The following is a 26,127-nucleotide window of genomic DNA, read 5'->3' as shown; positions in this document are numbered from 1 at the left end:
CCTCCCCCCCACCCCCCTTCACAGCCCGGGACCCGCCCCCTCCGCACCTCACCCCCCCACCCCTCCACCCCCCTTCACAGCCCGGGACCCGCCCCCTCCGCACCTCACCCCCCCACCCCTCCACCCCCCTTCACAGCCCGGGACCCGCCCCCTCCCCCAACCCCCCGCCCAACTCCCTGCCCCGCAGCCGGGCCGCGATCCCAGGCCTGCCCCCGCCCCCCACCCCCCTTCACAGCCCGGGACCCGCCCCTCCCCGCCCCCCCTCCCCACTCGCCCCTCCCCCCCCACTCCCTGGCCCCGGGCCCGGGCCCCGCCCCCTCTCCCCCGCCCTCACCCCCGCCCCCCTGCCCAACCGCCGACACCCGACCCGGCTCCCACTCCCCTTTGACGCCTCCGCCGCCCGGAGCCCGTGTCCCCTCCCCCCCCCGTCTGTCTCCCCCGTTCCCGGGGCCCCGCCCCGCCCCGCCCCTGCGCCCCCCAGGCCCGCTCCGTCCCCGCGTCCCGATCCTGTTTCCTGGGCCGAGTGCCCGAGCCCTTGCTGTGCGGGAGCTGCCGAGCTCACAGCCCGCGCCCCGGAGCGAAGGGCTCGCGAGGCCCGAGGCTGATCCCGCCCGGGTCCCCGCGGCCTGGGGTCAGGGGCACCAGCAGGCGCCGGCCCGGTCCCTGCCGTGCAGGTGCGGCCCTTGGGAGCCCCCCGCCCCCCCCCGCGTCTGCGCAGCCCGGCCTCGCTCCCCCAGCCCTGGGAAGGCCCCGGGGCGCAAGGGACTTGGCCAGAAGAAACCCGTGTTGCACAGGCCTCGCCATCACCCCGGGCGCGCCCTGGGGCACCCAGCCTCCTCTCCAACCCCTGTGCTCTCTCCTTTTAAAGAGCCTGCCTCTGGGTCCCTGCTTCCTCCTGGCACCTGCAGGGACTGATGAGCCAAGGCGGTGCCACCAGGTGTGGGCCGAGGTAGCAGCCTCAGAGGCTCTGCCCAGCACCTGGCGTTGGGCTTGGCCGTCCTCTGCCATGGGCAGGCTCTGGCCCTCAAACAGGGCCCCTACCCCTGGGGTGCTTCTCTTCCAGGGGAGGGAGCTCAGCACCTTATCTTTTTCTTTTCTTTTTTTTTTTTTTTTTTAAGATTTTATTTATTTATTAACAAGAACTAGAGACGCTGGCAGAGGGGAGAAGCAGGCTCCCCTAGAGAGCCCCATGCAGGACTCGATCCCAGGACCCGGAGCCAAAGGCAGATGCTCAACCGCTGAGCCACCCAGGCGCCCCAAGATTTTATAATAAAATCTCCACTCATGAGAATGAATCTGAAGATTGATAGAGGCAAGAATGGGGCCTAGTATTAGATCAGGTGGTCAGGAAGTCTCTGTCCCGACAGGTGACAACCACCTCTTGTTCTCAAGGAGGAATGTTCCAGGCTGAAAACAGCCACCGTGCAAATGCCTGGGGCAGGAACACGCTCAAGCTAGAAGAGCTGAGGAAAGGTCAGGGTGGCCAGAGCAGGGAACGCAGGTGGCCCAGCGGAGGGGGCGGGCCAGGCTCCAGGCTTCAGCCTCCACATTCCAGGCCGGCAGAGGGTTTCAGGCCAGGGGGGTTTACGTTATGCTCTGAATTACTCTCTTTTCTGGCATAATTTCTGCCGGTCACTCAAGAACAGAATGGGAATCCTCAGATGCTCACCCAGATTCCCAAATATTAAACTTGTACTAACTCCTGGAATCTGTCAATAGGACCTGATTTGGAAATAGGGTCACTGAGTATATCATCAATGTAAGAGGGGGTCGGGCCACCCGGGGGGCTCAGCGGTGGAGCGCCTGCCTCCGGCTCAGGCCGTGACCCCGGGGTCCCCGGGATTGAGTCCCACACTGGGCTCCCTGCATGGAGCCTGCTTCTGCCTCTGCCTATGTCTCTGCCTCCCTCTCTGGGTCTCTCATGAATAAATACATAAACTATTTAAAAACATTGAAAAGTAACTTAGAAAAATCACCAGCCCTACTGTTCAAGGCGCACACGGCGGTCAGCGGGCAGATAAGGAGAATCAGTGTTCAGACAGGCCACCGTGAGGTCGCACCGTAAGGTCCCTGTCACTCGGAGGAGCCCTGTGCCTGCTTCTAGCCCTGGGGGCACCCAGTGCAGGCGCCTACAGGCCTCAGTGGCCTGGGCCCACTGGGTCACTGTTTTGAGGCCCAAATGGCCCCGGATGAGGACTGGACAGGACCCTGTGTCCGTCGTGCTATGAGCACCTCCTGTTCCCTGTGCGTTTCCAGCCCACCTGGACTCCCTGCCCCAGTCCTGCGATGACAGGGACACGTCCCCCGTGGGCCTTCGTGCGGGCTGAGCTGTGCCCTCCCCGGGTTCCTGAGTGGGGCCGCAGCCTCACAGCTGAGATGGGAACTGTGTGTGTGTAGGTAGTCATTAACGAGGTAATGGTGAAAATGAGGCCCCCGGGGTGAGTGACCTGTGGCCAGGCTGCTCTGACCTCTGACCTCCACCAGCCCCCTGCCCCCGGGTTTAGCGGGAGTCCCACAAGGTCAGTTTAGAGACCCCCATCCAATGGCTGTCACCTGATGGAGTGCCGCATGCCCCCCGACCCCCCAGTGCAGCCCAAGTCCTTGGCCTGCCTCCCTGCCTTCCGCGAGGCCCTGCCCCCCATGCCCCCACCCCCTAGCTGTCAGCCCCCAGCTGTCCTCCTGTTTGGGGCCGAGCCCAGACTCTCTCCTTCCGCCACACACCTGTCCACGGAGCCTGTGACTCTTGATCCCGGGGGCGTGAGTTCCAGCCCCACGCTGGGAGCGGAGATCACTTGCAACAGAAAGTCTTCCTTACCGGTTCACGGTTCACGCAGCGTGGAAGGCGCAGCGTCCTCAACAGGAGGGGCCTGGCTTCCTCAACACACACGCGCATTCCTCACACTCGGGAGGCTGGTGGTCCAGCTACGGCGCCGGCCTGCGGAGGGCTCTTGGGAGCACCGGGGCTTCAGTCCTCAAACCCGGGGCGGGGGTGGGCGTGGGGGACACAGCCACTCAGCGTTCGCAGACCTGCACCCGGTCTGACCGGTGGCCCAAGACGCAGGAGAGGCAGGGATGTGCACACAGGAGGCAGCAGCGTCCACGCGGCCAGGAGCCAGGCCTCCGGAAGAGCCAGCCCTGACCAGGCCCCGACCTCAGACTTCCCCGACTGGGGGAGAACAGGTGTCTGGTGGTGGTGCTGGGGGGTGTTTCCTGCTGCTGCACCCAGGACCCCCAGAGCTGCAGAAGCCTGTGCAGCTCAGCAGCTCACAGAGGATCAGGGGCCCAAGGAAGGTGGGAGTCGTTCTGGGGAGGTGGGATCGGGAGATGGGGGTCTTCTAGGTGCAGGAGCGCAGAGAGACCATCCCCACGGGGGCGGGGCAGCCTCTGGCTTCTGCCCACCCCAGTTCCAGGGCTCAGAGCCAATCTCTTTGGCCATTTTTAAAATTTTTTATTTTTTAAGATTTTATTTATTCATGAGACACAGAGAGAGGCAGAGACACAGGCAGAGGGAGAAGCAGGCTCCCTATGGGGAGCTCCATGCAGGACTCGATCCCAGGACCCCAGGGTCACAGCCTGAGCCAAAGGCAGACGCTAAACTGCTGAGCCACCCGGGCATTCCCCCCACCTTTTTTTAATTCTTATGGTATTCATTTCCATAACAGAGATAAATAACCTGTATTTCTCTTCTTGATTCAGGAAATTCATATAATATCTATTTTATTTTTTGACAATATCTATTTTAAATAGTAAAAATAAATGCCATTTATTGTCCCGACAACATTTTATTTGTAAGCTGTATTGCTGCAGTTCCAACACTGTACAATCACCCATTTGAAGTGGACCGTTGGGTGACTTTTGGTGTATTCACAGAGTTGCACAACTATCACCAGGCCCTTTTAGGACATTCTTATCACCACAGCAAGAAGCCCTTATCGGCCACTTGTCCATCTTCTCTGGGCGGCTGTCTATTCGGATCCTTTGACCCCTTTTAAACTGGGTCGTCTTCAACAACTGAGTGGTTAGGAGTTCTGGACGTATTCTCGATACTGCACCCATGACAGGGTTTGCAGATATTTCCTCCCATTCTGTGGGGTGTCTTTTCACTGCCTCCACGGTGTGTCTTGCACAAAGGTGCTTCGATTCCTCAGTTTTGATAAGCTCCAATTTACGTGTATTTTTCCTGTTGTCACTTGTGCTTTTGGCATTGGATCTAAAAAACCAGTGCCAAGTCCAAGTCATGAAAAGCTTCCCCAGGTTGTCTTCAAAGTGTTTCATGATTTTAACTCTTTTTTTAAGAAATATTTTATTTATTTATTCATGGGACACAGAGAGGCAGAGGGAGAATGCTGGCTCCCTGTGGGGAGCCCGACGGGGGACTCGATCCCAGGAGTAAGTTTTGAAATCAGGAAATACAAATCTTCCAACTTGGTTTTTTGAGATCTTCTTGGCTGCCCAGGTGGTGCAGCGGTTTAGCGCCACCTTCAGCCCAGGGCGTGATCCTGGGGACCCGGGATCCCGTCCTGCTTCGGGCTCCCTGCATGGAGCCTGCTTCTCCCTCTGCCTCTCTCTCTCTCCGTGTCTCTCGTGAGTAAATAAATAAAATCTTTTAAAAAATAAAAAATAAATAAAATTCCCCATGAATGTTAGGGTCAGCTTTTCCATTTCCGCAAGAGGGCCATTAGGGTTGTGGTAGGGACTACTTCAGATCTGCAGACGGCCGTGGGGGAGTACTGACGTCTTAACACTGGTAAATATTCCGATCTGTGAACACAGGCTGACTTTGTTTATTTGGGTCCTTATTTTTAAAAAAAGATCTTATTTATTCACGAGAGACACATAGGGAGAGAGGCAGAGACACAGGCAGAGGGAGAAGCAGGCTCCCTGCGGGGAGCCCGAAGTGGGACTCGATCCCGGGACCCCGGGGTCACGCCCTGAGCTGAAGGCAGATGTTCAACCGCTGAGCCCCCCGGGACCCGTCGTGGGTCTTTAATGTCTTTGATGTTTTGTAACTTTCAACGTACAAGTCCTACATTTCCTTAATTAAGTGTATTCCCAGCTGTTACTCCTTTGGATGTGGGGAGTGAGTCTCCTGGTCTGTGAACATGGGATGTCTATTTCTTTTTTTTTTTTTTTTAAGATTTTATTTATTTTTGAAAGAGAGAGCACAAGGGTGGGGGCAGAGGGAGAGGAAGAAGCTGACTCCTCTCTGGGCAGGGAGCCCGGTGCAGGACTCGATCCCAGGACCCTGAGATTGTGACCTGAGCTGAAGGCACCCGGGTGCCCCAGGATGTCTATTTCCTTCAGTTCTTTCTCTTTCTTTCTTTCTTTCTTTCTTTCTTTCTTTCTTTCTTTCTTTCTTTCTTCTTTCTTTCTTTCTTCTTTTTCTTTCCTCTTTCCTTCTTTTTCTTTTTTCTCTTCTTTTTCTTTCTTTCTCTTTCCTTTCTTTCTTTCCTTTATTTTTTTCCTTTCTTTCTTCCTCCCTGTCTCTCTTTCTCTCTCTCTCTCTCTCTCTCTCTTTCCTTCTTCTTATAAATATGTACAAAGAGCTCTTCTATGAAGGATGAGCTCACGCAGTCGTGGAGGCTGAGCAGTCCCACCGTCCGCCATCTGCAGGCTGAAGTCCCAGGGAAGCCGGCCCCACTGCGGAGGCCAGAGGAGCCCGAGAGTGGAGTCTCCACGGCGGGAGAAGGCGGCTGTCCCAGCTCAAGGACAGAGCGGGTCCACCTTCTTTCAACAGTGAGTGATTTGTCACGTTCAGCGTGTGAGTCTTAAACTCACAGCTTTTTACACTCTTGCCAGCTCTTGGCTTTGTAAAGCAGGCCTGGCCGGGCCCGTCTCCTCGTCCCTCCACGCGCTGCCTCCGGGGACCGCCGCGGCGCTCCTAGCACCCACTTGCCAGCAGGTGCTCCACGCTGTTCAGGACCCGCACCCGCGTGAGCAGAGACTCCTACGGCGGCCTGAGGGGGTGCCCGCTGCTTCACCATCACCTGACAGGGCAGGGCCGGCCTCCGGACCAGGATTCCGCCCCCGGCCTCCGCCTGTCCCCGCCGCCCGGCCCGCTCCTCCCGCCAGGCAAGCAGCCCAACCTTGGGACACGTCAGGCTGAACCACGTCAGACTGCTGATGTGTGACCTTATTCGACCTATAAACAATGGCAATTTCATGTGATTTCACTTGTTTAAAACAAAAAAAAGAGCTGGGATTTGAAGCAGGTGCCTGAGTGTATTTACCCAGAGGGCGTGGGCTCCAGCTGCGCGTGAGCCAAGTACACCTGGGCGCGCCTGGCATTTTCTGAGCCAGAGGATGTGGCGTGTGCTGAGATGGGGGAGAGCTCCTGTGCTCCGACGGTACGCCCCACGGGGACGGAGGGCAGTTCCCCCCTGCCCCGGTGCATGCCTATGAGTTATCCGTCCTGCAGGGACCCACGGCCAGGTGCGGGCACGGGTGTGACAGAGGCTGGGCCGGGCACCTCTTCTGACGGGCTCTGCGGACATGCAGTGGCTCGATTTTCGGGCCTGTCCTGCTGCTCCTAGAACAGCCTGCACGGAAGGCAGCACCCGGCGGGCCTCAGGACTGTCCGGGGGAAACGTTTCCATCAAGGGAGCAGTGGTGGCGGGAGAGGCCCTGGAACAGGGATGGTGACTCAGCCTCGGGCGAGCTGTCCCAACGTCACACCACGGATGCTGTGCTGTTTTGTTCGGTGGGCCTCCAAGTTCCCGTTCTCCAGTGAGCGCCATCAGCTGGAGCTGATGAAGCCTTCGCCACCCTCCAAGTTCCCCGACATCCTCGCCCCCGGAGGCAAATCCTGTGGGCTCTCATTCATGCCGAGTCTGCGCTGGGCTCCAGGATGTCTACAGACCACGGGACAGAAGAGAATCCAGAAATGGCCTGGTCTACACAGGCATGTGCAAGGGCACCCCTCGCCTCGGCACGGAAGAGGTTGTTTTTTCTTTTTTTTTTTTTTAAAGATTTTATTTATTTATTAGAGAGAGAGAGTCAGAGACACAGGCAGAGGGAGAAGCAGGCTCCATGCAGGGAGCCCGATGTGGGACTCGATCCCCGGACCCCAGGATCACACCATGGGCCGTAGGTGGCGCTAAACCGCTGAGCCCCCGGGCTGCCCGAGGTGGTGGTTTTTACCTCCAAACGGTGCTGGAGCAACACGATGTGCACACGGAACCGGAGCTAACCCCACGCCACACAGCCGCTGTGAGCCACGGACCCAACGTGAAGAGGGCGAGACCACCCAGCTTATGGCAGAGAGTATCGGCGGGAACCTGGGGGGAAAGATCCCGCAAACGGGGGCCAGAAAACACCGTCCGCAGACCCAAGGCTGATACGCTGGGACCCGATTAAGTTCCAGAGACAGCCCTGAGCGGGGAGAGGCCAGCCACGGGCCAGAGAAGCACCTGCAGCGCCCATCGACCACGGCCGCCTCTGTGCACCACGTGTCACCAACTCCTGCGACACAGAAGAAAAAGACAAAGTGTTTCATTTTATATAAAAACGGGCCAAGCCTGGAACAGGTGCCTCCCGGGAGGCTGAGTGGCTGAGGGGCCACAGCACGCGCCTGCGCCCGCCAGGAGAGCCTCAGCGACACAAACTGGAGTGGCCTCCCCCGGACCCAACTGCTGTGCCCCCCAGACCTGAGCTGCCCCTCTGCTCCCCGCTGCCCCGGCCACCCCGCTGGGCCTTGGTCTATTGTCCACACGCCTGAGACACGACCTCAAACACATCAATCAGATCACTCTCCCCGTGCAAACCCGTCCATGGGCCCCTGGGGCCCTGCGGGATGTCCCCCCACTCCCTCCTGCGCGGTGTGCCCTCAACAGGCTGTGCCAGCTGCTGCCGCCCGCCTTGCGACCCAGGGCCCTCTGTGGGCGCCTCTCCACTCCCCTGACCCCCGCACTGTCCTGAGCGGGGCCTGTGGGGTCAGCCAGTGGCCCTCCCTGAGCCTGCGGCCACCCACACTCCGTCCCGGTGGGGACTGCCCCCTGCCGGGCCCCAGCGAGGACCACAGCTCCCGGGGTGGACACCCGGTGAGTGGGAAGGGAACCAAGGCGTCAGGGGTGCGTTTTGCCCATAGGGATCCGGGTGCACCCAGCGGGGACTCCTCCACCTGCCACCCCCCCGCCCGGGGGTGTCCTCCTGCAGCCTCCCGCTCTTGCAGCCACTGCGGCCCTGCGCTGCTCCCCCGCTCCCTTCTCTCGGGCTGCAGACGGCAAGTCCGCTGTGTCCAAGCCACACTGAGCCCTGAAAAGCAGCCCCGCCAGAGCAAGGCAAGTCAGACGTAACGGTTCCGTTTCTGGAAAACTTAAAACCTGGGGACATAGGGCAGCCCGGGTGGCTCAGTGGTTTGGCGCCACCTTCAGCCCAGGGTGTGACCCCGGGGTCCCGGGATCGAGTCCCACATTGGGTCCCCTCCCCCCCCCCCCCCCCCCCCCCCCCCCCCCGCCCCGCATGGAGCCTGCTTCTCCCTCTGCCTGTGTCTCTGCTTCTCTCTGGGTCTCTCATGAATAAATAAATAAAATCTTAAAAAACAAACAAACAAACCTGGGACACTGTTGTGTTTAAGGAAGTTTAAGGAAGCGGGTTTAAGGAGCTGGTGACAAGCGAGGGACCGCAGCTGCTGAGCGGCTTCCTCTGGGAAGAGAAGAGCCCTGCGGGGAGGCCAGACACACCACGTAAGCAAACAGGTACCTGATAGCGTGTCATTCACCTTGGAACCCCGAGAACAAATCCCACTTCACGGTGGCATATTGATTCTGATTTTTTTAAAAGATTTTATTTATTCATTAATGAGAGACACAGAGAGAGAGAGAGGCAGAGACACAGGCAGAGGGAGAAGCAGGCCCCATGCAGGGACCTGATGTGGGACTGGATCCCGGGACCCCGGGATCACGCCCTGGGGTGAGGGCGGCTCTAAACCGCTGAGCCACGGGGCTGCCCTGATTTTGATTTTTTTTTAATTAAGCAGGCTCCACGCCCAACGTGAAGCTTTAGCTCAGGACCCTGGGATCAAGAGCAGCGTGTTCCACCCGCGGAGCCAGCCAGACCCCCCCCCCCCCCAACGCGTGTTTATTTTCAAGGGGTGTGAGATTCTCTCTGCCAAGATCTTATTTAACAGGTTCGTATCCACATTCAGAACGGAGACTCTCCTGCAGTTTGTGGCTCTGTCCCCTTTGTTGTGAGGTTTTATCAGTTTTCACTCATTTCAAAATATGAAGGACTTGGAAGATGTTCATTTTGTGACGGGGAAAATGAGTTGCACCCGACGGGGTCAATGGGACAGGAGACCCTGGGCGGTTTTGGGGGAAGAGGTGTCCTTCCCCGGGCCCAGCCGCACACACCAAGGTTAGGCCTAGCCGAGCCGCCCGAGGAATGCAAACCCACGTGGGGCGGAGGGCACCCCTGACCCCACAGCCCACACACCTTTCCTTGTTGCTGGAAGGCGTTGGCAGCGTCGTGCAACTACGTGCCCTGGGACAGCGGTCAACGACCAAGGCGGTTTCCTCAATTCTCGAAAGGTGGTGTGCGACCTGGGACACAGCCCGATCCCACGAGGTCCCCCCACCGCTGCCATGTCCGGGCTGCCCCAAAGCCCCGCACCTGTTCGGACCGGCGAGGAGGGGCTGGGCCTCCGTGACCCTCCGTGACCCGACTGCTTCCCACTTCCAGCCCTCAGAGCGTCTCATCCCCACGCCCCCCGGGGGGCTCGGCGCTCGTCCCCAGGGGCTTGTCTGCAGCCGCCGGTCCCGAGCCGCCTCTCCATCGAGCGCCCACCTCTCAGAGCCCTGGTCTCGCCCGAGGCGCAGCTGAGGAGCCTAAGTGCCAACGGGCCTCTCCTCCAGCCGGCCCACTCGGTGCCCCCTACGGGCGGTGCCCCCTACGGCGGTGCCGGCCGAGCCTGGGGCGCCCACACCGTGGGGAGGCCCAGCCGAGGCCCCGGGGGCACCCTGTCCTGCCGCTGCCGCGTGGCGGAGTCCACAGGCCGGAGCCGCGCACCGAAAGCTCCCAAGCTCACGCGTCTGGGGCTTCCTGACGGTCTCGACTCTGCGTGTTTGGGAATTTCCATAATAAAAAATTAAAATGCTGTTTCTTTCACGAAATGATGGTGAAATTTGACAAGAGCATTTGAAACGGTCTCACTTGGCAAATCACAAGCGGAGACTCCCACGCGGATCAGGGCTGTGTCTTTGGGAAAAGCCCCGTGTCTGGGCAGCACTGGGCTACAGGTGCGCCCCCTGGGATGGCCCCGTGAGGGTCACCCCGCGCCCCCTGCGATGGCCCCCCGAGGTACCCCATGCCCCCTGGAACGGCCCCGAGTCACCCTGTACCCCTGGGACGGCCTGTCATTTCCAGAAGCGAACGTGTGGTTCTATCCTGTTCGTGCTGTGAATCAAGACTTTACTTTTTAGGAATCATTTGCAGTTGTATCCCCTCTCGGTAAATGAGGAACCCTGAACATCACGAATGGTGTCGGGGTAATTAACCACTCAGTGTAGACGCTGCAATCACGTGACCCATCTTTCTCTAATAGGAGCTCATTCAGAAGTGAATTTTGAGCAATTTGCAGGCATAGGTGACCCCGTTCCCCCGTGAGAAACCTTTCAGAGTGTTGCCTACTACACACACAGCAAGCTGGTTAGGGCCCGTGTCGAGGGCGCGCAAAACACGGGCTTCAGGTTAGCGAGAGAACCAACCGCCGGGCGGCGTGCGTGAGAGCACAGCTTGCCTGCGGCTCCTGCTCTCCGTGTGGTTCCAGTCGGAACACCTGGCACGATACTCATTTTTTAAAAATATATACTTATTTTTAATTTATTTATTCATGAGAGACACAGAGAGGCAGAGACCCAGGCAGAGGGAGAAGCGGGCTCCATGCAGGGAGCCCGATGCGGGACTCGATCCCCGGACCCCGGGGCCACGCCCTGGGCTGAAGGCTCCACCGCTGAGCTCCCGGGCGCCACTGGGCGCGATATTCAGGACAAGAAACCTCTTAGCGACGTTCTCGTGGGCCTGAACTCCTTACAAATCACCATGACTTCAGGGGCGTTCTTTCCCTTCCCACAGAAATCCCCACGGGCCCGGGGTGTGTGTGGGCGCTGCCACGCTCGCAGGTAGACGCCGGGACACTGTGCTGGGAAGCGGAGGCCAGACGCCCCCAGGTCCTCCCACCCAAGGCGCAGGGTTCCCGGGTTACGTCAGTGGTGATGTTTAAAGGCACTTGTGGGATTTTTGTGTATGTTTTAACAACTTTTACAGGAAGGGGGGATTCTAACCTTGGTTAAGAAATACAAAATGCGGCGCCTACTGGGTTCCAGTCCCAAGTTGTCTGATTACCAGCTACACAAAACCTCGGCGATCTTGCTTCTCCTTGGGGCGCCTGGGGGCTCAGCCAGGGAAGCGTCCAGCTCAGGTCATGATCCCAGAGTCCTGGGATCGAGTTCCGCATCGGGTTCCTGCTCAGCGCGGAGCCGGCTTCTCCCTCTGCCCTCCCCTCCTCCTGTGTGCTAATAAAATCAACAACAAAAAAATGAAAGTGTTTGCCACATTCCCTCCCTTCACATATAGTGGAAATTACCCAATCATCTCTACAACTCTGCAGAAAACCTTAAGTTCTACTGCTGACGCTCGGGAGTGTGCAGAAAGGGGACGCAAACACAACTTCCTAGACCAACCGAGAACTGCTGCCCATTCATCCCAAATCATCTGCCCATAACCACAGATACAGAACTGGTTTTGACACAGACTGAACTTGAACAGAACGTTGCCATTAGAACTTTAAAAAATTTCATCACATAAAATTTGATGTTCATAAAACAAAACCAAACCCCCCAACCACCCCCTTCTCTAGGTAAGTAGGATTTTCTCCGAGGTGCCCGTGTGCTGTTGCTACAGCCGGGGGGCTCCTCCCACACTACAAAGGCAGGACCCGGATGGACCCTTGTTCCCCCAGCACCAGCAGGTGCTCCCAGCCCCGGAGCCAGGGGACAGCCAGGCCCCCATGTGGGCACCCAGGGGCAGTGTGCCCTGCAAGGCAACCTCCTGAGAAGTGTCCCCGGCCGAGGTGTGTGTGGGGCCGGACCAAGCGGACAGCCATCGATGTCACACCCCAGCACCCGAATGGCTGTCGTCACTGGCACGGCCCTGCACCATCGTACACCGAGCCCACGTCACTGCAGCCGTGGGGGGACGCACCACCAGCTCTCGTGAGCTCTGGGCACAGGCAGGTTTAGGCCACATGGAGACTCTCCTGGTAAGAGAAGCGGAACACGATGGGGCCGCCGGAGGTGTCCCTGCCACAAGTACCTACTGAGCTAGCGGTCATTCCTGTGACCCCAGCCGCCCCCCCCCCGCCCCGGCTCTCTGGGAGCCTCGGTGGAGAAATGCTGAGTCACCAGTGAACATGGAGGTAACTGGTTAACAGGTGGGGGTGTCTGTCTCAGCCTGAGTCTGAAACCATGGCTTCGTTTATACCCCAGTCACTGACGCGTATTAATCCTCACCTCCAGGACGGAGATGTGAGTGGCTGCCAAGCAAGGGAGAGGGAGTGGCTTTCCACAAGAAATAAGTTACACCAAGGATACTGTATCACTACAAATTTTATTCAGAAACCCATCTTTGTTTTTTTTTGTTGTTTTTTAAAAAAAATTCCCGTTATGAACTGGTTTGGTCAATCAACTACAACACTGTCTAGCAGACATACGGTAAAAACGGCATGGCTCAGAATCGCCCAGATCTTTCGCGGTCTCTCGACCGCCTCCTGTCACGCTCCCGTCCCCCACCGCCGCCGCCGCCACCACCGCCACCGCCACGACCACGGTCTCTAGACCGAGAGCGACGCTCCCGAGACCGGGACCTCGATCTATGCCTGCAACCAAAGAAAAGAAACAAAACTGTCATCCAAAGCAAAGCATCCAACGGTATCTCACAATGATTAACGCTTCCGAATAGTATCCCCCCGAGTGGATGGCACCAATAAAGGGAAATCGCTCCCACGAAACTGCATGCCCACGCCGTACGTGCACCCAAAAGTCAGGGCAGAAGGGGAGCTTGTCAGGATCATGAGGCAGGTGACCCTCCATGGCCTGTGCTTCCGGGAGGCCAGCTCCAAGGGTCGGGGGCTGTTTGACACCCCCCGAAGCTGTTATCAGGCCCTGGCCCCTCCCCCGCTGGGCTCTGGGGCACGGAGGGCAGGGCTCGTCTTCTCCCATGCTTTCTGTTGACAATGAAACAATCACCAACAAGCCCTACATCTCCTGGGACTGGTCTCCCAGGAGGGGGCGAGAAGCCCTGGGGTCAGAACTCAGCCAGGCGGGATAAGGTGCCTCTCCTGACTTCCGGGCTCACTCTCTGTTCTGTGGCACCGCAGGCTGCCCTTCACCACCGGGACCACACATGGGACCCTGCCCGATTCTGCCCACGCTCCCTGCCCCCAAAGCAAACGGACACCAACTGGGAGACCCCAGAGGAAACACGCAGCACATGAAGTTATGCTGAGGGATAAACCCTGTGCTCACGAACCCACTCTGACCGCCTCCCCCTCACACAAGTCCCAAGGGCTCGCAGGACAATGTGGGATATTCTTTTAAGAGTACATTTCATACCTGAAAATACATACTATGTCCCAAACAGTGACTTTTACACTCAGGGCACACTTTACTTGAGAAAGTACCTTCCAGAACAGAAAGCGCCAGGAGGCAAGAGAAGGCTGTGGGAAGTACTCACTTCTTGCGCCGGCGCCCGTACAGCTCCCGCCGCAGCTCCCTGGAAATGGGCTTCAGGTGCATGAAGTTGCAGAAACCGCCCCGCGTGCACTCCCTGCGGGGAAGCAGAGGCCACCATGCCGCGCGCTGCCTGCTAGTCCCCCGCCAGCCCCCCCACGGGCCCCGCGCCTGCGCCGTCACCTACCCCATCTCGTACTGGCGGCAGCACGCCTCTCGGAAGTCAGTCACCGGGGAGAGCTCAGCGTGGATTGGCTGCCCATTAAACCAGCGGTTGTTCAAGTCAATCACGGCCTTTTCCGCGTCTTCCTCTCGGCGAAACTGAAAAAATGAAGCAGAGATGCCTGCTGCCCACACTCACCCAGAAAGACCTCCTATCCAAATACACGTGACACGTTCACGGGGGCAAAATATAGTGGGATGCTGCTGCACAGCAAATTTAAAGACAGACTATCTTTATCTGCAATCGGATCACATAATTCTGTGATGGTCTGAGATCAGACACACACAGCCTGGGCTTTCGATCAGTTAAAAGAGCAAATGCGATGATTTGTGTAGGTCATGGGGGCTAAAAAAAAAAAAAAAAAAAAAGTAACAAGAAACCACACATATAAACCAACTTCTCCTGCATCTAGACAGCCCGTCAGCAACAGCAATGAAAACCCCAACACCGAAGTGGGGTGACTGCGGTGTCCCATCCATCCCTCCGGCACCCACGGCTGCTGTCATGCCCAGGCTCTGGCCAGCCAAGGACTGAGTGCATTAACATCCATGACTAGCAGTGAGCGTTCAGAACTTTGAAGTTCTAACGTCCGAAGGTAGGCGGTCTTCGCTCCTTAGTCTGCATCAGTCAAGAGACAGAACTCCCACCTGTCAGTCTGTTCCTACCTTGACGTACACGTTCCCAACTAGGTGGTCTCCGAGGTTATCACAGACATTCATCTCCTCGACTTCCCCATACTTCTCCTCCATTTCTGTAAAAACCTCCTGGGGGGGAGGGAGGGGACGACACAGTAATTTAAGGCTCAAGAGATACTTAAAGTACCACCTGCACATAACTCCCATTTAAGCATATCTATGAATAGGAACATATTTTAACTCCTTGCAAATGGATACAGAAGGCGAACAGGCTGGTCACTGTCAAATAGTATCTCACCTCAAAGAACTCATCATAGTGCTCCTGCATCTCGACGTCACTCACGGCACCTATGAACAACAGAAACCTTGCTGGTTAGAGACGGAGCCTTAAAGACAACCCTGCGTTTAACTCAAACTGCTACAGTAACACACATTAGATTGTCTAGAGAGGAAACACAACAGAGCTGCATTCTACTGGAGCACTGAAGATACTGCGTGACAGCCAATTGTTAAAAATTTTAAAGTGTGGTGAAGTTTTTAAATGCCCCCTATGACAGTCTCAGTTCTGGCTATTAAAATCACAGCAAGTTTTAATCAGCATCAAAGGGCCACGTTTTCAGAAAGTGTTAAGGAAAAAGTTTACCCTCAAGAAATTTTTAAATGAAAATTTTCTTCCTTTTATGATTTAAAATAGAGGCCAAGGAATCACACTGATTTTTTCCTCTTTAACAGGCTAAAATAAAAGCTGAAATCAGGGTACGTGATTAAGAGCTAATGTTCCTGACTAATTTCTTACAGATTAGCAGCCACACAATGCTATTATAAAATTCTTTCTGATGCGATTAAAACCCAAATGACGATAAATAAAGACTCAGTAGGATAATTACCAAGTTCAATTACAGTAGTTCGAATGCCTCTGAATAAAGGGAAAGTTACAATGCTTTGCTGAAGGAAGCATTCTTATTTTATATTCCATAACTATTCCCATTAAGTTTATTCTTCATAATGCACATGCACTAAGTGTAATCAATCATGTCCACTGTGTGGGCAGATTTTCCAAATTTACATTCTACCCTCATTATCATTCTACCAAATTTTACCGTTCAAATTCTACAATTCTCTTAACCTAAACCTGAGAAATCACAAAGCTGGCATGTCAATGAACCAGTGTCCCATACAGCCCAATCACGGAGCCTACAAAGGCCGAGTGGCTTCAAGGCTGGGCCAGCTTAATGTTCAGTTGTCCCCTCCCTGACCACACTCCTGGACCGGCAGCCTCATCAGGCGGTGAGGGCACTGGGGCAGAGGCACGCGGATGTATCCACCATGCTGCCTGGGGCAGTTTCCCTGGAAAACTTTATCTTTTGATTCTGAGAATGACTGACATTTACTTTCTAATGCATGGGAGGGGGTAGGAGGGGTGATTCCTGCCATCTTAGTTATTTTTGAATTTCCGGGGGAATCCAGCTTGCTTTAGAACCTAAAACCTCTTGACTGCATTAGGCAACAACTACTCCTCTTGACAGCCCGGTACAATTTAAAAGCTATCGTGGACATGACCTCCTTCCCCGGGCAAATCAAGTTCTTAAGGAGAAGTAGTCGGGAGAAGAGATGCCCATTCCAAAGGGCAGATTTTAATCTTTACATTCCCTTCTCACATCAGAAAAAAATGAGGAGAAAAGTCATTTGCATGCTCAAAGTGCTAGCCCTGTTGAGTCAGGCTCTAGTGGTGGTTCAAAGACTGTTGTAGTCATGGTATTTCTAATTCTCTCCCTGGAGAACAGCACTGTACCTTAGTGACTTCTGGGAAGTTCAATTTGAAAATGTTCAATAGTGGGCATATTTTATCTTCTAGACTCTGGTTAAAAATCTCCAGTCAACCATATAACTAGGGCAGGACAGAGATGAGTGATTAAGACACTGGTCAACTGCAAAGTCATCTACGTGACTCCATGGATCTTACATAATACCACCTGAAGATACCCAGTTTTCTCACAGAAACTTTCTTCAACTGGGATTCATACTTCTATACACGAAAGGGCATGTTAAAAAGTTGTAAATTTAGGAAACTGATGAACTCGGCTGGTTGAAATTTACTCGAAGGCTCTGTTGCAGGTTCATCAGCTTAAATGGATTTTCTACCTAAATTGAACAATCAGAACTTCATTTAATTTGTAGAATCTGGAGCCCATAATCAGAATATTTGGTACAGCTCAACTTTTATTATGTAGCATACGCACAACAAGAGCACTGTGAATCGCAGGTAAAGACACGAAGAAAACTAATCCAACATTGTTTTGTCAACGAAGCATCCGCAGTCCCCAAGTAAACGATCAGGGCAAAGAATGATTAATTATCATTACTCAATCATCAACCTCTCATTCGTTTTTACCCCAGGGCAGGGCTGTTACGAAAATTATTTAATAAGTCCATATGTAAGTACTTCCCTCCACCTATTGATTTTGTTTCTTTAAAAAACAAAGCAAAACCAAGTATTTTAAAACAAGGGCTACCCGTAAATCCTGTTGCCATCAGATTCAGGGAAACAAATGATCTGCTATCAGGTCAGCACAGCATGGAGAAACACGGTGTGTTGGCAGGAAAACCTTCCCAGCCCTCCCCCACACAGACACGTGCACTGTGCACTCACACAGCCGCACAAAGAGGGTGGGGAGGGTGGCCCGAGCGGGCGGTGTAGAATGCCCTATGAGCTGAGGAGCCGTGGGCCAAGGATGTGTGGGACTTAGGTCTGTGGCTATTCAGGGGCACCCGTGGACAGCATTTTCTATTACATTTTGCAGCTTCAAAACAAACTAGAAAATGAGAAGCTGTTTGGTTTGGACCCCTTGATTTTAGCAGGAGTCCAGGATGATCCTTTCAATGTATCCAGATGACTGAATTCATTCCACGGCTCAAGAGCCATAAAATCTAAATTTTAGCTTTTCGAAACTTCCAGGGATACTAATATGGATCCTGTTCTTGAAAAACTACCCCTGAGGAAACACAACGTTTGTAACTTAAATTTACTATTTCTCAACATAGGGAGAAACGAGCAGTGTCTACTAAATGCCCAGACTAGCTCCATCTCCCCACCAAGTACACCTTTCCTTTTCCACACGTAGTAAGCTAGCTTCTCCAAGTTGCAGAAAGCTACGTAAAGGACTTTGGTTAAAGACTGAGTCGGCATAGGGCTGGCGTTGAGGAAAACTCAGAGGGGTCCGTGCAACTCGGAAGACCCTCATTGGGAAACACTCTCAGAACAATGCTCTTACAATAAAAGCATGAGCTCCAGAATGGAGTTCAAGAAAAAGTCTGATAAGACATAAAGCCTCAAAAATAATTTCAGAATACTGTTTTTTAACGTGAGAGAAATTTTCAGATACTATTGCTCTTAAGAGGGGAAGAACACAGCTGCACATTTAACTCCAAGTATATTCTCCCCTGGGATGACGGTCAAGGTAGCAAGAGCAGCAGCTCCAAGCTATCGTACAGGGAGGGTATCCTTTCTGGTCAGTTTTTGTTTCTTAAAAAGTGGGCAGGAGTTCAAATCTCAGAGGTTTCCATGGGGTCAGTGGGACACAAGCTCTCGACACCTCTAGTGAAAGGCCGTCCTTGACACTACAGCGGCAGACCAGGTGGAGCTGACACTGAGCTCTGACACGCAAGCCCAGGGAACCAGGGAAGGAACTTGTATGAACTTACAGCGCAAACCGTCAGCAGACTGGGAAGAGTTTTGAGGGTTACGGTAAATGTTCAAGAGGGCAATGGTCTGAAATACAAAACGCAACAACTTTATATTATGGAAAATTAAATTTAAACACTTAACCGGTTTCCTGTGGCGATCACTTCAGTCAAGACTCAGTGCTGAAAAAAGAGCAAGTTATTTTCTTTCGAAGCAGAGAGGTTTTTCTCTTAGTTGGTGGCTGTCTTGGAGCACCCTAACACTGCAACGTCACAGAGATCCCATGATATGCTGATATTGTATTTCTGTTCACGGGACGCAAAGATTCTCCATTTCCAAGTTCCAGCCCAGTTACGAGTGCAAGCAACTTGGCAGGTTACTACCAAAATGGTCTTCGCTATTACAGAAAACTTCATGAGCTGAGAAAAGTGCCTGCATAAACTGAGGACAAAAACCACGGGAGCAGAGAAATACAATAATTACATATCATGAAATCTCCACTTCCTAGAGGAAAAATTGTAATGGTGAAATAAAACCCACACTTATTGGGCAACTTACCTTATTGATTCCTAAACATTCCTAAGATTTTTACCTTTACAGAAAGAACTTAATAAAGGCCAGGGGTTCAGGCACTGGAAAGACCAGTGTTTGGCTGGGAACTGTCAAGTGTCACATGGACAGACCCCCTCCCTCTCGTTAACAAACGTCAACCCAGGGAAGAGGCCTCCCCAGCGCCCTTGCCTCAGACAGCCTCCTGAACGTGGCCAAGTATCAGGTTCTTGCCGTAGGTACCAAGGCCTTCCAGCACCTTGTCCTGTTTGCAACAGCTCTACGTCAGCAGCTCAGAAGCCAACAGTATTTGTCTCAATTAAGAGTGGGCTCTTTAACACCATTGTTTTAAAAAAATTTCTCCAACTGTGGGACTTACAGTGTGAGCCGTCAGCCGTCTGTGCACTGTTTTGGGGATTACGATAGATGTTTTGAATCAAGATGGTCTGCGGGGAAAAAAAAATAAAAAGGGGAATTCTACTGGCTGCTGTGCATGTATTAGACAATTGCAAAGAGACAACTTGTTTGCAAATGGCTCAACGCTTGCTTGTCTGTTTCCCACAAGTCAGACACTTGTCCTCTGAAGAGCACACCCAAACCATCATATTATGAAAACAGAGTGTGAGCAGTGACTTAGGTCAAGTCAGCCAGCAACCAGGAAGAAACTGTAGCCATTCTTTTCAGTAGTCCCACATTATTCCAGTGTTTTAATGCAAGATAAATGATAGCAAACTAACGGTTTTCTTATACTCCAAGCTAGCAGACACTAAGATGTTGAAAAATTCACATGCTAATCATATTCCCCACACAAAATGATTTTTTTTTTTTTTTTTTTTTTTTGGGAAAACCAAATGCGTAAGTCAACTGTATGCAGTCCATCAAGCTGTCTGGTCTCACAGGAAACAGGCGCACCAAATGGGTGTCCTGACTGTCATGGACACCTATCCCACATTTGTTTGCTTGGTGGGACCTCTGTTTACATAATACAATAGCTTAAACATCTGTTCTTTTCCGATCCTTCTTTTAAGGGAAAAAAATCCTTTTAGCCCTTGTGCTTTAAACTGGATCAGGAAGACTTGAAACCTTACATTGTACCGTTCTTCTTAAAATCAAGTTGTCTGAAAAAACAAACCATGTTTAAGTTAGTAGGCTAATATATTACATGAATCTTAACGTCCACATCACTGCAAGAAGCTTAAAAAGAAACCCACACTGAGTTTTACAAGCTGAACCAATATACTGCATGATTCAGAAAAATAAATGTTTAGTCTCAACAACACAGGTCTACAGCAGTTTTGTGAGTGGCTTTACAAAACCTGCAGTTCCGTTTCTAGCTACATTTAAAGGAAGAAGTTGTGTGGGCACACCCCAAAGGTCTGCTATGGGGAAACCCACATGGGAGGAACATCAACCGCCAGGCCATGACCATATACATGATGGTCATACACACACACACACACACACACACACACACACACACACACACACCTTCCTGCAGAGCCTTGCATCTTCCCCCAGCCACCAAGTACTGCCCCGGGTCAACTTATCTTGGCCTCGGCTGTTTCCCAAAGCTGACTTGACTCAGTTTTCAATGGGAATCACCAGTAAGCGTAACAACTCTGATAGAAAGCTATACAGAGCCCAAATATTCAACAAGGAATTCATTTTAGGTCTTGCTCGGGTCATCTGGCAGTGGTTGGTTAGTGAAGGAAACTATACCCAGGGCGGGCATTGCAATTCCATTACAATTGGGGTCAGGATTGCCTGAAACCAACCAAGCCCGTAACAATGAGATGCTCAGGTGAACATGTAGAACTGACCCCAACGTTAATGGAATCGCTGCCTCTTCTTGATCCAAAGTACTCAGATTAACTTCACATTAACATTCTGAGGTATCAGTGATTCACACAGAAAATAAACCAAATGGCTCTAGATCGCTTAAAGAAAACTTTCCTACCAGGATCATTTCTCTCTCGGCCCAACACTTGGCACATCTGGAAGTAACCCACAGAATCAAAAATCTCAATGGACACGTAAGATGTTTGGTAACTGCCCAATCTATAATCACCGGCTTAGCTGGGGAGAATTAGTTCAGAAATCAAGCCACTTAAAAAAAAATTGCAGTAAGGTTTACAGCAAGATCTACAATATATTCTGAGATTCAAAAAAGAGACATATTCTCCTAAATTAAAGATAGGTTCTTGTTATACTAACCATGCTGTGTCAGTAGAATAATGGGGGAGAGGAAGCCATCACCCCTCTTCTAAAAACATATTACATTGTGGGGTTTTCTTTGGGCTTAAATTAGAAAATACAAGTGTCTCTTTCCTACAGCAACTGGCTGATTTTCCTAAATACTTAGAGTAAAATGTAAACATCTGTTCTGGCAGAAGTTTAAGAACACGTCGACAGGATGATGTGAGCTCAGAGGCAGGGTCTGGCAGCTTCCAGGGGCTACACACAATAGCTACCCAATGATTCGGAGGATGCCCACTCAGATGTCACCACCAGTGGGAAGGAACTTAAGCCCTCAGTCTGGAAAGACTAGAATTTTTCAAAGTCTAAATATCCAGATAAACATGGGCAGAAGTTTCCTGTTCCTATTACAGGTGCTTTTTTCCTAACTCCTCAGTGATCACCTGTAGGATGCAAATCCCACATGTTCTTCAGTTAACAACAAAGCCAACCAAAAAATCTACAATTTCTGATTGATCTAAACTCACAATGGACGACCTAAGCCCAAGCTAACAGGCACCTCTCAACCAACCAAATAGACCGGCTACAAATAACTGAAGGTAAATGCCCATCTTCAAATGTTAAGTTTCATTTTTAATGTTGCTATGACATGATGTCATGGCTAACCCCTCACCTGGGCATCTGCAAGAGGGGGCACACCCAGGACTACTGGGGAACCCCTGAGCATGTGCTGAGAATGGCACAAGCACCCCTGTGGGTGGCTCTGTCCGTCTCTGCTGCCTGGAGAGAGCAAAATGCAGAAAGCCCACTTGGCTTCAATCGGTGCCAGGAAAACAAGGCTAAGTCCACGCTGGCGAGGCTGCCCCCACTGGACCCACGTCTATGAGAGGGGCAGAAGGGGTGGCAAGGCGGCAAAGACCAGTCATAGCCAACAAGCAAACATTGATCACTTCTTTGTAAAAAGCTTCTCTAACGGTGGTGGAAGGACCTGTCTTGCAGACCTCCTCCTGGGGGTGGTTCACTGGTCTCATTCTCATTTAAACAGAACAACATACAAACACAATGGAGACTAAAACTACTAGAGAAAAAAATGTCCTATGTAACACATGGAAAATCATTAACTGCCTCTGTAAAGTACATGAAGTTTTGATAATTTGCATGAATACAGAAAAAAGAAAGAAAAAAAAAAACAAACCTGGCTAAAGGTCGGTTTATTGTGCAACCGAGAGCATCTGTCTCCATGACGACATGCTCCAATTTTGAAATAAAATGAACAGTTGACTCTGTAAGGGAAAATAAGAGCTGATTATTTTGCTGGGAAGGCATCAAACAGATGTAAATACGTCAACATCACATATGCTTCTGAACTACTTTTCTTTTGCTTTGAGAAAACACAGGCATACAGTTTTTTTGGGTAGCAGGTACCTTCCCCTTCCTACCAGCATTTCCGGGTGACCCTCCCCTCAATCTGCCTCTGACAAACACGTTAGTCCTTCAACGAAGGGTGCTCTAATTCCACCCCAGACACCCCCCATCCAAAGCCACTCCATTCTCAACTACTTGCTCTGCTATGCTGTTTCTTCTTAATGGAATATTTAAGCTTAAAACTGAATTTAATTCAAAACATATCTATTCTCTAGCGTTCCATGATGAAATTCTCTCTTGAGGACACCAACACAGCACAGTGAGGGTTGAGATTCTGACTCTGCCACTAGCTACCTGGGCTTGGGCAAGTCACCCCACCTCTCCTGGTCCCAGGAGCCATCTGCAAAATGAGGAAAATGCCAAGCTGGCTTTGTTCCAAGAATCACATGCCATGTGTACACTTCATACTTAGTGCTCATTAAATGCAATCTCTCACTAAAACAAAGTCCATGTTCTCTCATTCATGACGCCAGACCAACAGGAAATTTCCAAACACAGGTCTGAAGTACGGCAGTCTCCTGGTTTCAATACACCGAACACAAGCTATCAGGGGAACTCATCTGCTTGTTCCTACACAAGGCCGCCTCCTGTCTGTATCACAAAGCTCTCCCTTAGGACCGTTCAAATACCTGGATGATCCAGATCAAATCAAAACTAGCAATCCAGCCATCACTGTGACAGCAATGTCAGATGGCTCAGACCTGTGATGGGTCATGAAATCTTACTGGATGAGCACCACTCAAAGCTAGACTTGGAGACTTGGGAGGGTCACTCCGTAGGTTCAATTTTTTTTAGCAAGGGCTCTACGTTCAGACAGCCAATCCAGAGTTAGAATTAAAGGGTCTTAAAATTTGATGGTCTGCAAAGATCAATTAGCCACCAATTTATCAGGTATCAACAATAAGCATGGAAAAGTCTGAATTTACCAGGGGACGAAAATTACGTATTTGCAAACTTATTCTTAAGTCTTACTTCACATATAATTTGAATACTTAATTTACATCTTCAGAAAATCACCTGAAAATTAAGAGCTTATTTTAAAAATACCTCAGAATGGGCAAAACCCCCTCCTGAACAACACCCAACTATTCTATATAATTAAAACAATCTTTGTTTCTGTACTTTCAGAAATGGCTTTAATTTCATAGCACTTGATTAGAATTTAGTATATCAGTCAAAGCTTTCCTAGTAATAAACTTTTAGCAGTCCACTTATTAAACTACTGAAATAAAAGAGATTTTTTAAAAAGTGACCATTACAGAGAAGATATTAGAGGACCAACCTTGCTTGAATTTAGAAAATGACCATAAGTTCAAATGTAGGACTACATAAATCTTTTTAATTGGCACACACCTACATTTTACTTCTAGCTTGGGGGGGGGGGGAAAACGTTAGCAAGAATCATCTTTGTTTTTTAGGCGTTGATACGGTGTCCTGGAAACTAAAACCCCACAAATCTCCCCGAAATGAGACGAGTAACAGATTAAATAATCAAGTTTCCTGAATTAAAGCCATGCCTTTACAATACGGCTTTAGTAGGCTAAAATGTGGTTACTTACATCAGGAATATTAAAAAAAGGAAAAAAAAAAAGGAATATAAAAAAAGGTTAATTGGAATAAACCTCTAAAAGTTCTGCAGAGTACAGCGAAGGCACCATCTGATGTAGCTTTTTACAAGAATAAGGAAAAAAACTTTATGGACTACAAGTCATGGCCCACACTATTATAAGCTCAGGGAGGAAGTTACTGACACATCTTCCTAATCATTCTACACTGCAAGAAGGCTCTTTCCAGCAGAGCTGGCCCATTCATTCAGGATGATGTTTACAGGTAGCTTCCTCCTCTGAGCCCCGTCCACAGCGCTTAAAAAGCATCACATCGGTGCATCTAACTTTAATTTCCCTTTCCCGACATACAACCCCCCCCTTCCCGTTCCTGGAGATCAAGACCCAAGTTTCATTCATCTTTAAGTCATCAGAGATGGACTCAATAGTGTTTCTGGAGTGACCACGACTAATGATCATGTCACTTGGTTTTGTCACTATAATATATAACCCCCTCTTCCAAACACAAGATGTTTTACAGGACAGACTGCATCCTGGAAGACAAATTAAAAGTGTTTCAGGGGCCCCTGGCTGGCTCAGTCGGCGGAGCAGTGCGTGGCTCTGGATTTCAGGTTTCTGAGTTTGATCCCCACGCTGGGTGTAGAGATTACTCAAAAATAGAATCTTTAAAGGGCAACGGGGTGGCTCAGCGGTTGAGCATTTGCCTTCAGCCCAGGGCCTGATCCTGGAGACCTGGGATAGAGTCCCGCATCGGGCTCCCTGCATGGGGCCTGCTTCTCCCTCTGCCGGTGTCTCTCCCTCTCTCTCATGAATAAATAAAATATTTTTAAAATAAAATAAAATCTGTAAGATAGAATTAAAAAAACCCGTCTTTGAAAAAGTGGTTTTAGGGCAGCCTGGGTGGCCCAGTGGTTTAGCGTCTGCCTTTGGTCCAGGGCGTGATCCTGGAGTCTTGGGATCGAGTCCCATGTCGGGCTCCCTGCATGGAGCCTGCTTCTCCCTCGGCCTGTGTCTCTGCCTCTCTCTCTCTCTTTTTCCCATGAATGAATAAATAAAATCTTAAAAAAAAAAAAAAAAGAAAGAAAGAAAGAAAAAGAAAAAGTGGCTTTACAACATTATAACAAACCGAGGGCTGGATCATCAAGAGCCCTCATCAAGGTAGAGCCCAGAAGAATCCCAACACCGTTAACTACTTCTCCAAAATGCAGACCGAGCCGCAGCTTAGTCTAGTCTTTAGTAGGTTTCCAAATAAGAGTTATATCCTAAATGAGGACATTTTCCCTGGAGTCCAAACTTCGGCCAGCGCACCGGGAATTAAAACCTCCAAGATCAAAATCCAATTTTTTTTTTTTTTTTTTTTTTTTTTGCTTTTTGCTTTTAACCCAACAACCGGGTAGAAAAGGCACGCAACCTTTAAAAAAAAAAAAAAAGAGGTGGGGGGACGGCGAGGAGGGACCCCGCGTTTCTCTCGATGCTGGAACCACAGGTCCGAGCGCGTTCAAAGCTGCGGGCCGAGCTCACGGGTCCTCCCGACCCGCCGCGTCCAGGCCGAGGCTCGCGGGGTGGACGCGGCCCCGAGCAGCCGGGCCCCGGGCTGTCCAAGGCCGCCGGGCCGCCGCCGCGTTCGGGGCCCAAGCGGGGGGCGGGGGCCGGTTCCCGTGGACAACTTCGGCGCGACCCGCGACGGCTCGGCGGCGGGACGCGGGCCCGGGGCGCCCCCACACGGGCCGGGCGCCGAGCACCCCCGGCGGGAGAGGCCGCGCCGCCCAGCGGAAGCCCGCCCGGGCGCCCACGAGGCGGCGGCGCGCGGCTCCCGAGGCCGGAAGGGCCGCCGCGCCCCTCCCCCCCGCCCGCCCGGGCCTCCCGCCGCCGCCCGCGCCCCGCCCGCCCCCGCGCCCCCGCCCCGGAGCCCCGCCGGCGGCTCCCACTCACTTGTCTTTCTCGGTGCCAAAAATGGAGGCCAAGTACTCCGCCATTTCCCACCCGCCGCCGCCACCGCCGCCGACGCCGCCGACCCTGCCCGACGCCCGCGGGAGACGTCACCCGGACGCGACGACGCTCGCCCCGCCCCGACGGCCTGGCGGCGCTGCCCAATCGGGAGAGGCGTTGCCTGCGCGTGGGCGGGGCT

The 26,127-nt window shown here is 52.2% G+C and overlaps 1 protein-coding gene across 2 annotated transcripts; it reads right to left on the bottom strand.

The window, feature by feature from the left end:
• Positions 1 to 12,584: 12,584 nt before the first annotated feature.
• U2AF1 (U2 small nuclear RNA auxiliary factor 1) lies at positions 12,585 to 26,060 on the bottom strand. Of its 2 annotated transcripts, none has more exons than XM_041735173.1 (8): positions 25,932 to 26,060; positions 22,205 to 22,292; positions 18,285 to 18,351; positions 14,881 to 14,930; positions 14,613 to 14,711; positions 13,912 to 14,045; positions 13,729 to 13,821; positions 12,585 to 12,871 (listed from the first exon to the last, which is right to left on the bottom strand). In XM_041735173.1, exons 1-8 carry the CDS (start codon positions 25,973 to 25,975, stop codon positions 12,724 to 12,726), a joined length of 723 nt encoding a protein of 240 aa, XP_041591107.1. In that variant the 5' UTR covers positions 25,976 to 26,060; the 3' UTR covers positions 12,585 to 12,723. The 2 variants fall into 2 exon arrangements, with proteins under 2 accessions (XP_041591107.1, XP_041591106.1); XM_041735172.1 differs by lacking the exon at positions 18,285 to 18,351 and adding an exon at positions 19,193 to 19,259 and having other exon boundaries at positions 25,932 to 26,000.
• Between the last annotated feature and the right edge of the window lie 67 nt (positions 26,061 to 26,127).

This window comes from Vulpes lagopus, chromosome 20 (genome assembly GCF_018345385.1).
Source record: "Vulpes lagopus strain Blue_001 chromosome 20, ASM1834538v1, whole genome shotgun sequence".
NCBI classification, from domain to species: Eukaryota; Metazoa; Chordata; class Mammalia; order Carnivora; family Canidae; genus Vulpes; species Vulpes lagopus.
This window is presented reverse-complemented; position numbering and strand designations above follow the sequence as displayed.

What these genes read in the sequence shown, in the direction of transcription:
- U2AF1 (XM_041735173.1), bottom strand. Translation starts at nt 25,975, where the DNA reads ATGGCGGAGTACTTGGCCTCCATTTTTGGCACCGAGAAAGACAA. An exon ending in ACTATGATGAGTTCTTTGAG is followed by an intron (nt 14,712 to 14,880) that starts GTGAGATACTAT and finishes CCTCCCCCCCAG; the next exon opens with GAGGTTTTTACAGAAATGGA. An exon ending in TTGGGAACGTGTACGTCAAG is followed by an intron (nt 14,046 to 14,612) that starts GTAGGAACAGAC and finishes TCATTTTTTCAG; the next exon opens with TTTCGCCGAGAGGAAGACGC.